The sequence below is a fragment of the Stomoxys calcitrans genome, chromosome 5 (assembly GCF_963082655.1).
Source record: "Stomoxys calcitrans chromosome 5, idStoCalc2.1, whole genome shotgun sequence".
NCBI classification, from domain to species: domain Eukaryota; kingdom Metazoa; phylum Arthropoda; class Insecta; order Diptera; family Muscidae; genus Stomoxys; species Stomoxys calcitrans.
This window is the reverse complement of record NC_081556.1, coordinates 156,146,359-156,158,727: the sequence shown is the minus strand read 5'-3', so window position 1 is coordinate 156,158,727 and position 12,369 is coordinate 156,146,359. Positions and strand designations below refer to the sequence as shown.

Here is a 12,369-nt window from a genome sequence, read left to right as displayed (position 1 = left end):
GATGACAGATTTTTGTTTACATTCCCTTTTTTTGTTATTTACTTTCTCGCATATTCACTGTGCATGTACGCACACGTATACTCACACGCTCACAAAAATTCTTTGAGTGTGTTGGCAAAACGTTGATCAGCTTGATAACAGCATGGCGAATTGCACCATATGATTTGTGGTTGTTGTACAAATAAGACCACCTTTAATGGTTTCGCAATGCTCAACAACGCAACACTGTGGAATTGGTCGCTCAAATTTTCACTAGGCTGTCAAAATTCTGTACACTGTCAAATTGACATTCCAATTTTTATGTGCATTATCAGTTACAGCCATGACATAATTACCAGGTAGTGTACCGCAAACAGCTGAGTACAATTTTGTCTTGCAAAGTGCACTATCTGTCAACGAGTTTTGCTTGTGGGTGTGTATTATAGTTAAGAACCATGACACACACAAACAACGAAAAATGGCGCGAACTAGTAACTTGTTTTGACAGATAGTGCACTCAATATTTTGTTGTTGGGCAACTGTCACTACCTGTAAAAGAATATATCTTGGTTACAGCAACCAGAAAATTAAAAGATTTATGATTGTACACCCAGAAAAAAAGTTGAAACCAAGCGTTCTTATTTCTATACCATACGGCATTGATAATAAAGCAACAAAGCAGTACCGCATGGTATGGATGAAATATAAAATGATTAGTACCGTTTGGTATTAACCTTATTATATTTAATACCAGTCTGTTATTGGTTTTATTACGAAACCGTTATTAAATATTTCACCCGCTAAAGAACCAAAATAAAAAAAAATTGAAAATAATTGTTTTATTATTTTATTTCGATTATTTATGTTGATGATTACAATTAATTAATAACAAAAATGGTGTTACACCTTGTCAATCTCCATTTTTGTATTCAGCAATTGATTCAAGAGATTATCAACATGGTGTAACATATTTTTTTTTTATACCCTCCACCATAGTATGGGGGTATACTAATTTTGGCACTCAGTTCGTAAGACCTCGAAATATTCGTCTAAGACCCCTTAAAATATATATATTCTTGATCGCCATAACATTTTAAGTCGATCTAGCCGTGTCCGTCTGTTGAAAGCACGCTAACTTTTCAAGGTGTAAAGCTAGACGCTTGAAATTTTGCACAAATATATCTTATTAGTATAGGCAATTGGGACTGAAAATAGGCCAAATCGGTCCATGTTTTGATATAGCTGCCATATAAACCGGTCTTGGGTTTTGACTTTTTGAGCTTCGAGCGGGCGCAATTCTTATCCGATTTGCTGAAATTTTAACGCCCAGGAATGACTTTCAACAACAGTGCCAAGTATGGTCTAAATCAGTCAATAACTTGATATAGCCGCCATATAAACTGGTAGGTCATATAAATATGGTGGAGGGCATAAAAGATTCGGCCCGGCCGAACTTAGCACGCTTTTACTTGTTAATTGTTTAGTAACAATTCTTACTTTAAATAATCAAAATGAAATGAGACTAAAATTATTTTTAATTGTTTTTTTTTTTTTGTTCATTTGGGGTGGAATATTCAATAACGGTTTGGTACTAAAACCAATAACGGTTTGTAATTAAAACCAAATGATACTAAAACCAATGCCAATTCGGTAATAAGGCTAGTACCAAATGTTACCACACTCAACCAAATTTGTTATTGTCTGCTGAAAATGGCAGAGCAAAATTACTGCTGTTTCACCAAACATAGGGCTGCTGTATTAGCAAACATTACGGCCAGCTAAATCAGCAAGCAAAATCTGCTGTTTTAAGTACAAAAATTTGTTGGAAAAACATGTTATGCTATATTTTATGTTTGCCTGTTACTTGTTTTGATTACTTTAGGAAGTTTTTTAGAAACTGTTTTAGAAATTTTTTTGGAAGAGAAGATTCTACTTGATCCATCTATTGGTATACATTTCGAAATGTGGCTGAGCTCGCTCGCATTTATTGTTCTATTAATGTGTACATGACTGCCATGGCCTTTTGTATCTTAATTTAAAGAAAAAAGATTATGGAATGCATTCAGTGGTTATTACAAACATCCACTGAGCCACACATTTACATTTGTATTTTATTTTTATACCCTCCACCATAGGATGGGAGTGTACTTATTTCGTTATTCTGTTTGTAACTCCTCGAAATATTCCTCTGAGACCCCATAAAGTATACATATTCTTGATCGCCATGGCATTTTAAGTCGATCTAGCAATGTCTGTCCGTCCGTCTGTCTTTCGAAAGCACGCTAACTTTCGAAGGAGTAAAGCTAGCCGCTTGAAATTTTGCACGAATACTTCTTATTAGTGCAGGTCGGTTGGGATTGTAAATGGACCATATCGGTTCATGTTTTGATGTATGTTTTGTTATGGTTTGCAACAACTATGCTAAGTATGGTATAAATCGGTCTATAACCTGAAATAGCTGCCATATAAACCGATCTCGAATCTTGACTTCTTTAGCCTCTAGAGGTCGCAATTATTATCCGATTTGGCTGAAATGGAGGGTCCTTGTAACTCTCTTCAACGGCGAACATGGGCAGTAAAAGCGCATTTCTGGGCTCAAACATTTAAATCTGGAGATGGCTTTATCCAAACTCGGCACGGTTGTTCATTGAAATCGGCGCAAATCCCGGCACGGGATTCCTGTGGCACCATACAGGCTGGAACATTGAGGTTTGATCTGTGTGGTGTTCATTGCTGTCACGAGAAGCTAGGCTGTGAGCTTCTGGGTGCGTCCACAGGTTGCGGATAGTGGAATGCGGAGTAGCTGCAATGGCAGTCGCGGACAATCAGCGGTATCAAGCGGAGAGTCTCAGTGAGAAGTCGGGTGGCACCGGCTATTGCGCAAATACTGAGTGTCTATGATGCTGGATATGACAAGGCGAGTTATTGGCGCCTTTCAGTAACCAACATGGTGGCCATGTTCCCGCGGCGATCAGTTCCAAAACATATACCGCATTTTTGGCTTGTGGAACATTTGGTAAGTTTTGGTCGGTAGGATTTTTCTTAAATTTTGGTACCAAATAATGACCACAAACAGCAAGTAGCCCCATTAATACTTAGTTGCTTTAAGATTTTCAATCTCTGCTATTTAATATGTTTTTAAAAATAAAATACACACTTAGAAATTAGTAAAAAGAAACAACCAATAAGTAGGACGCTTTTGGACGAATGTCTCCCTCGTTGATTGTGAATTGTGTTGGAGCACCAATACTGTACTAACGGGACGACTCGGATCAATCAAAGTTTTTCTATAGATGAGAATCTCGTATAGGTCCCGGATTACTGAGGGCATTCTTACGTTCCTGGATAGCAAAACTAAGTTTACGAAATGGTCCCAAGGGTAGACCCAATGACTTCAGATCAGCTTCGGTAAGCAACAGCAAAGTATCCAAGTCAATTTGCTGTTTTTGGAATCTGTAATTGAGAAAGCATTTTGTTTACAAAATCCCTCTTCAATCGGTGGTTGGTAACTTACATGTGCAAATATTCCTCTAAACCCCATACGGTAAGGAATCTTTGAATTGGACCACCTGCCACATCTTGATCATCATCATCGCTGAATCCATCGGCCCCATCCGAGTCCGAATCGGTTAGATTCAAAAATGATCTCTGCTTGGCCGAACGCGCTTTGGAGCACATCGAACTGCTGCGCGTTGAAGGTTGGGTATTATTCGTGTTCTCCTCCAGGCCGCTGTAGACATCGGTATTCAGTTGACTCAGAGCAGCCGTGACAGAGCGCCGAAAAGCTATGCTTCCCAACATAGGCCTATCAAACAAGCCCGAAGGCCTTTGCATATTTATTTCTGGTCTAAGCGTATCGCTGGCCTCATTGTCACCTAAAATATCCGGTTGCGAAAATGAACGAGATAAAGTGCCAAAGGCCGATTTTTGATTTGACGTTTCCGTTTCCGAGTTTCCTCCCTCATCGTTCTCAAAGAGACCATTTATTTTGCCACGTTTGCAATTCTCTTCGTTGGAACTAAAAGTACCCACATACAAGACCTCAGAATCTCTTTGAACCCCACTCAATGAAGTTATGGTTCTGCGACCATCCGGTTCCATTTCGCCAATTTTGAAACCTGAATCCTGGCCAAATGTTTTCGCTTTGGAACACGTATGTCCTTTGCGACTGGCCACTGAGCCGCCACCAACACTACTACCACCGGTGCTACCCGTCTGAACCAATTCACTGAATTTTACACCCGCGCTGCTGGCGGAAGGGGAATTTTCTTTCGATATTTTGTGTAAATTTCCTTGACTGGACCAGATCTTTTGCTTCAGGGTGGATAGCATTTTACCGGATTTTCCATTCGCAGCATTTGCTGGGTGACTTTTGGTTTCTTTCTGTTGATCTTGGTCTTGTTTCTGTTGTCGTTTCATGTACTCCTTGATGCGTTTTTCACAATTCTTTTCGGCCAATTCCTTCATAGCTTTGGCCTTTTTTCTGTAAGCATAAGAAAGTTTTAAATTTTAAAGATCTTTTAAAGATCTCTTGGTTACCAACCTGTCTGTGGCCTCAAATGATGCGGTGGCCGCATCTAAATATCTTAGAATTTCATCACGATTATTGATGGCTGCCAAATCTTTGGCACTATGCTTATCAATATCCAAGGCATAGATGTTAACACCAAATTTCACCAGAAAATCCACACATCGAAGTTGACCCTTGGCGGCAGCCAAATGTAGAGCGGTATTGCCAAATTGATCACATTTATCGGGGTCACCTCTACATTGGAACGTTGATGCGATAAGAAGAAAGAGATTAAAAAACTCAACTCAAATTTTAAAATTACATCTTACCCCCTTCCGCACAACAGACGCAATGCCTCCAAATGTCCTTCAAAGGCAGCCCACAAGACGGGTGTCATCGAATCATCATCCTTTGAGTTTGCATCCTTTCTCGTAGCCTCCTTCAACACTTCCAAAAGCCCATCCTTAGCGGCCCTTAAATGATGCAATTGGACAAAGAAAAAAAATATATTTTAAATTGGTTCACCTTTTACGATTTCCACCGTCTAGTATTTCAACAGTCCCAACCAACCACGTCTGTTCAGTACACCTACCGTTGTTGACTGATCTTGAGGAGCACTTAAACCTTAGACACATAAATAACCATGGTTATGGCAGGGTATAAAGGTGATCTCGCTCTTTTCGCCTCATTGTTTTATGAGTCATCGGACCTAGTTGGAAGGAAGGCTTGATTAACCTCTCACTAACTTCGGGGTCATTTGTGAATTCTTCAGGCCTTCTTGATTTTGTCTGAAAGTGTTGTCGCTTTCCCGCACGCCGTTAGGTCTCGGTAGGACCCTTACTATTGAGCCGAAATTTGAGTCGAAAAACAGTCATTGATATGTGAGACGTATCCCCTCTATTTCTTAATGGAATGCGCATCGCTAATTTGCAAGAAATACAATTTTGCACCTGGTTGGAAGACACTAAACTGGTACCTTACCGAGCTGGTACTTTGCCCGAAAATATTTCAGAGCGTTGGAAGAAAAAATCTATAAGAAACCTAAAAAGGTTAGTTGCAAGTAGATGCACTCTGAACTCTGAATCTCTGAAGTTTAATCCAGCAGGCTCTAAAATTAGAGCGAAGAACATGGGTGTAAATTTCACAACACAACTTAGAATGTTCTCAGACCCTTGTAAAGACCCCACGTCTGTTCAGTACACCTACCGTTGTTTACTGATCTTGAGGAGCACTTAAACCTTAGACACATAAATAACCATGGTTATGCCAGGGTATAAAGGTGATCTCGCTCTTTTCGCCTCATTGTTTTATGAGTCATCGGACCTAGTTGGAAGGAAGGCTTGATTAACCTCTCACTAACTTCGGGGTCATTTGTGAATTCTTCAGACCTTCTTGATTTTGTCTGAAAGTGTTGTCGCTTTCCCGCATGCCGTTAGGTCTCGGTAGGACCCTTACTATTGAGCCGAAATTTGAGTCGATATGTGAGACGTATCCCCTCTATTTCTTAATGGAATGCGCATCGCTAATTTGCAAAAAATACAATTTTGCACCTGGTTGGAAGACACTAAACTGGTACCTTACCGAGCTGGTACTTTGCCCGAAAATATTTCAGAGCGTTGGAAGAAAAAATCTATAAGAAACCTAAAAAGGTTAGTTGCATCTACTTATCTCTGAAGTTTAATCCAGCAGGCTCTAAAATTAGAGCGAAGAACATGGGTGTAAATTTCACAACACAACTTAGAATGTTCTCAGACCCTTGTAAAGAAGCTTTGGTTATAGAAAACTTTCCCACTTGCACTCACATATACTCTCCCTATAGCAGCCTCACAGTTACCAGGTTCAACTCGAACAGCTTATATGTAAGTCTGCCGCAGGCTGAAGGCTGAAGCACACGATAAAAACAAGTGGTTGGTATTTTACCAGGAGCAAATGTCAGGACTAACAACCAGGATTCTAATGGCATAGGCCTTATAAAGACTATTAGGATGTCCTGACATCCATGCAGTTACCATGCGACTTTCTCAACGACAATTAGTCCCTTACTAGACTTCAAATTGTTCTGGACTGGTTACTGAGACTAATGGTTTAAACCAGTTCTGCTGATAAATTTTCGGGAAAATACGAGACGATTATTACATTGTTCTTGAAACTACAAATTTACATAGCAGGTAGGATCCTCTTCAAGCTCCAATAAGTTAGCAAGCTCGTTCCGGTCCATAAGACCGGTTGGCGCTGGAACGTGATGGCCATTGATAATTTATAGGCTCCAATAACTCGCCTTGTCATATCGAGCATCATAGGCACTCAGTATTTTAGAAAAAGCCGGTGTCGCCCGTTCTCTCACTGAGACTCCACTTGATATCCACCAAGATATATTCATTAACAGGTAGTGGGAGTTGCCCAACAACAAAATATTGAGTGCACTATCTCTCATAATTAGTGATTAGTGCAACACTGATTTTGAATATGTTGTCGGTCACGCCATTTTTCGTTGTTTGTGTGTTTTATGGCTCTTAACTTTGGTATAACACACACACAACCAAAACTCGTTGACAGATAGTGTGCTTCTCAAGAAAAAATTGTACTCAGCTGTTTACGGTACACTATCTGGTAATTATGTCATGATATCCACCATCCACAACCTGTGGACACGCCTGCTAGACCTCGCCTGTAGGGATGCGAACATAGTGCTTTTCACACAAGATTTGGTCCTTTTTTGCCCACCAAAAACCCTTGTGCCAACGAAAAAAAGCAATGCTGAGAGAAGACTCCCCTATTCCCATAGGAATAGCAGAAACTTCTCCCATATCTATAAATAAAGTCCGATTAAATTTTGAGGCCAATCAGCAGGGATCACTTCTTGCAGAGTCCGAACGGCGTGCTGCTTAACCACACCTCTCCGTAGAAAAGTCTTAAATGGCTGATAATATCACAAATGCGGCCAGCATTAATGAGAGGAAAAAAACAACCACTGAAAATATTTTCTGAGGCTCTACCCGGGATTTGAACCTAGACGTTCTTATGGGTTAACCAAATCAAGATCTAAACGATCAATCGAAGACATTCGATGGCGACGTCCCATTATTTGCATCACTTCGTATATCCGCTGTAATTTTGCGATTGCAAAATTTTTCGTTAAAATTATGTACCTTTTGTCAAATTTTCCAAAAAGTTAGTGCTCTTTTACGCTTTTTTAAACAAAATTTTACCTTTTTTATAATGTTGGTAGATTGTTGGCATCACTGCTCACCTAAGCTTTTCGTGATAAAGCCTAATACTGACTTCATTTGCAGCGAAAAGGCCTATTAAATTATTGCGAAATCCGACGGACTCTATTCATTGCCAGAACTCAAACAACAACACACAACAAAGACAACATCATTGAAACAGAGTTGATTGGTACCCATTTTGTGAGCATTTAATTACATTGGCATTTATAGAACTCAGTAACACTTCTACGGAATGTGTTAGCATTTTCTTCGTCGCCAGTTTTAATACCCTACACCACCACTGTGGTACAGGGTATTATAACTTTGTGCATTTGTTTGCAACGCTAAGAAGGAGAAAAGCTAGACCCATTGATAAGTATACCGATTGGCTTAGAATCACTTCCTGATTCGATTTAGCTATGTCCGTCTGTCTGTCTGTCGGTGTATTCTTGATATCAAGGTACATGTCGCATTTGATGTCCGACTGTTACAAAATTTTGCACTAGTCAGTTTTTTGGTACTAGGACGAACGCTATTGGTTTTGAACAAAATCGCTTCAGATTTAGATATAGCTCCCATATATATCTATCATCCGATATGTCCTATTAAGACTGTAGAAGCCACAAAGTTGGTCCGATCTTTATAAAATTTTGCATGAGGTGTTTCATTTGACGTCCCAATACGTGTACCAAATTTCATTAAAATTGGTTCAGATTTAGATATAGCTCCCATGTATATCTTTCATCCGATGTGGCCTTTGAAGGCTATAGAAGCCACAATTTTAGTCCCATCTTTACAAAATTGTACATGAGATGTTTTATTTGACGTTGTAATATGTGTGCAAAGATTCATAAAAGTCGGTTCAGATTTAGATATAGCTCCCATATATATCTTTCATCCGATATGGTCTTGGAAGGCTATAGAGGCCACAATTTTAGTCCGATCTTTACAAAATTTTGCATGAGATGTTTTATTTGACCTTGCAATATGTGTGCAAAGTTTCATAAAAATCGGTTCAGATTTAGATATAGCTTTGAATATATATATATATCATCCGATATGGCCTTATAAGGCTTTAGAAGCCACAATTTTGGCTTGATTTTTATAAAATTTTGAGTGAGGTGTTATATTTGATGTGTGCCAAATTTAATCAAAGTCCGTTCAGAATTAGATATATAAAGCACCCATATATATGTTTTTGTATAATATGGCCATTAAGTAGCTACAATTAAGTTCCTATCGTAAGAAAATCTTACAAGATTCTATTCAATATATCAATAGAAATGCAAAAATAAAATCTGATCATGTTTCAACATAGGTTCCATGCATTTAAAGTAGCATGAATGCTGGGTGGTATAGGGTATTACATAGTCGGCTCCGCCCGACTTTTGCCTTTCCTTACTGGTTTATAATGCGTTTTGACAGTTGTTCGGGCGAAAAGTCGAAGTCAATATTAGGCTTAACGACGAACACCACGGAAATCGGAGTTTAAAGTTCCAAACTGGTTCTCACGATTATATTGTTGTTCCGTTAGGTAAAAGAAAGTCATATATATCCGTATCTCCCACCATAACAATAGTTAGGAAATGTACTACAGAAATCGAATTTTCCCTATGCTCTAAACGATATGATTCCCAAAACTGGTCCTCGAATTCGTATTTCTGGGATCTTTGTTTGCGATATTTACAATACTAAATGCACTGGGCCTCCCAAGCCTATTAACACATGCTAACTTGGAGACTTTCAGTTTTCGATATTTAATTTAAATTCTAATTAAATTTAATTTTATTTTTGCAACTGGAAATGGTGTAAAAAACATCTTTATTAATTGTCACAGTCATCTTCAAAGAAGTTAATTTTTTCTAAGATAAGATAAATAATGAAACAAAAAAAAACCATTATCAGATTTCAAATACTAACTTGTGGAAGCGCTCGGATGACATTCTGGCCGAAGACGAGAACACAAGCCTTTTCGATAAATGGTACCACAAAACACTTTCGCCTTTGGAAATAACTGTCAACGGCTGATAGAACCATAAAAGATGCAATATTTTGGTAAACAAACACACACAGACACACACTGTTTATAGAGATGGAGAGAGCGCGCTCGCAAGTGAGAGTATTTAGCCAAACAAGTTCGGAGAATTATTCAAAGCACGCATAGCACGTTCTAATTCGAAGTTTTTTTTTAAGTTGTTAACTTCGTTGTTGTTCTTCGTGAAGAGTTTTTGGTTTTTATCACTGACCCGATTACAGTTCAGGTCCGCATACATGGACATTAGTAAACGAATGTTGTTGGTATGTAAACCATGAATGTTGTACATTGCATGTGGGGGGGGCTAAATTGTTGCTGCCGCTACAACAACGCCAAGCTATCGCTCAATTCTTCTCTGGTATTGTCTTGGCTTAGAGTTGTTCACAATGGGGAAAACAGCAAAAGTCTTGCGCACAACCTCATTAATTTTCACGTGCTTCATTAAATTGTTCGTTCCACATATATAAACTCACACCACCACACCATTTGATCCGTCTCCAGCGCACATTGATTACATTCAAATTTTAAACTACAATGCTGTTGCGATGGACATGCAGATGGTTTTAGCAGTTCTTAATGTTGTTATTGTTGCGCTTGCTTTTCGCTGCCACATTTCAATGCTCATTCAACCGTACGATGTTTATTTTTTGTTTTGTTGATTACTACTCCCCACCTGTGGGGCATGTTACTTGTTCCCCATTGGCGTAGTAATAAAAGTTTTTAACTAAAAAATTTAATAAAAATGTAGATACATATGTATTTAGAACTGAAAACTGCGTAACTTGAACAAAAAATTTGTCAAAATCAAATTTTAGGCAATATTTCAACATGTAGACTAATGTTCCACGATAATAAGATAATGAATTTTTTAACAGATTATATTAAGACATACTTATAGGTATGCACTATGATCATCAAATACTTATTATTAAATTGTTGTATGAACAATCTTGTTTCTGAACTTAAAAATGTTAATGAAATGTTTTTATGGAATACCCTAATTTAAATGTGGAATACCAAACTTCAACGATATTTTCTATGAATATCATTTTTTGTCTAGATCTTCTAAAAATCTAAATTTAAGAAAATTTCAATTTAAATTTTACGAAAATTTTATTTGGAAACTTTTTTATATAAACTTATTATATCGCGTGAAAATAATATTTGAGAAAATGTAATTAAAACATCAATATTATCGAAATATTTTATTGACATTTTTGAAATTGAGTGCCTTCCCTACGCCCTTTCCAAATTTTATTACTACGCCAATGCCATTAACATTTGGACATAACACGGACTCGGTTCTACTTTCTCACTCAACCGTAGTAAGGTCTCTCTAAGCCAAAGAAATAACAAACATGAACTTCATTTATCTGCAGCGCTTGATTGTTGTTTCTGGAATCACCGTAGTGATTTTGCAATGCGACAAGTTCAAAGGGCCAAAAATAGAAACTCCAGAGGAGCTTTATTTTTGTTGTTGTAATATTTTCATGGAAATCTTTGATTTTTTTTACAATAATCACTTGTTTTGTTGGTTGCCAAACTAGTATCGCCCTAATCACATCAGGACAGGAGGTTCAAAACACACACTCGCACACCTTCAGAGAGTAAACGAATTGCGATGGGACAAGGAATCTAAACACAAGTCAAAACTGAATTCGATTTTCCGATCCGTTGTTGCTATGATGGAGAGTGAAATAACGCGACTAACTCCAACTGTGGCTTACAAAGACAGTTTTAGCCACATTTGTTTGGGCCATAGGCATGGTAACATAAATGGCAGAGAGCTGGAGAGTGAACTTCATTTAGTTCTCTCGACACTTGGAGTATGTGTGCTCCATTTACGCAGTGAAGATTGGTGAGTGAAATTGTAAATGTACAAATTATTAGAATTTGGCTTTGTTTTTCCACATTATGATAAGGTTTTGGGGTTTTTTTTTTAAATTTTGGTGAGCAATCTTCATCGATGGTGCCAAATAAATTATTTCGTAATAATTGTTTGGTGTTCAAATGCCACTGTAAAAAATTCATTAATTTTCGTAGATATTTCGCAAAAACTATAACTTGCATTTCATTTAATATAAAAAAAATCGTCAATCGTTCCTCAAAATATATATGTTCATTAATATAGAAATTTTTATCAAAATTGGATTTTCATTTAAATTTTTATAAAAATGTGATTTTTCCAAAAAAATCCCAGCAATTGGATTTTTCTAAAAATCAATTGATTTAAAATCGCGAAATTTTTACGATTTTCAGTTATGGAAACACAACTAAAAGAAAAGCTGGGATACATCAATATGTGCCGTCCGATTCAAGTTTAAGGTCAAGGAACGATTGGCATGCCGCAGAGCGTTACCACTTAAAGCTGAGTATTCTGTTTAGCTTTTCAAACGGAATGCTGTTAAACTCCATATAAAAAATCTTTGGCGAAACGTTGGCTAAAAATAGGCGGCATTTCATTTAATTTAAGAAAAATCGTCTAAGTTTAATTTTTTAAAGAAATTTGAATTATTTTTTTTTTTTTTTTTTTTTGAAAATTATTCAAAATTTATTTTCATTCCAAATTTCCTCAAAAAATATATTTTCATTAATATAGAAATTTTTATCAAAATTGGATTTTCATTTAAATTTTT

At 37.4% G+C, this 12,369-nt stretch overlaps 1 protein-coding gene across 3 annotated transcripts; it reads right to left on the bottom strand.

Moving 5' to 3' along the window:
• Positions 1–3,082: 3,082 nt before the first annotated feature.
• On the bottom strand, positions 3,083–11,414 carry LOC106081931 (pre-mRNA splicing regulator USH1G). Of its 3 annotated transcripts, none has more exons than XM_059369310.1 (6): positions 11,332–11,414; positions 9,619–10,457; positions 4,819–4,962; positions 4,523–4,744; positions 3,494–4,462; positions 3,083–3,432 (listed from the first exon to the last, which is right to left on the bottom strand). In XM_059369310.1, the coding sequence occupies exons 2-6, from the start codon at positions 9,639–9,641 to the stop codon at positions 3,267–3,269; spliced, it is 1,524 nt and encodes a 507-aa protein (XP_059225293.1). In that variant the 5' UTR covers positions 9,642–10,457; positions 11,332–11,414; the 3' UTR covers positions 3,083–3,266. The 3 variants fall into 3 exon arrangements, with proteins under 3 accessions (XP_059225293.1, XP_013099658.2, XP_059225292.1); XM_013244204.2 differs by having other exon boundaries at positions 11,248–11,407; XM_059369309.1 differs by having other exon boundaries at positions 11,257–11,407.
• Positions 11,415–12,369: the final 955 nt, after the last annotated feature.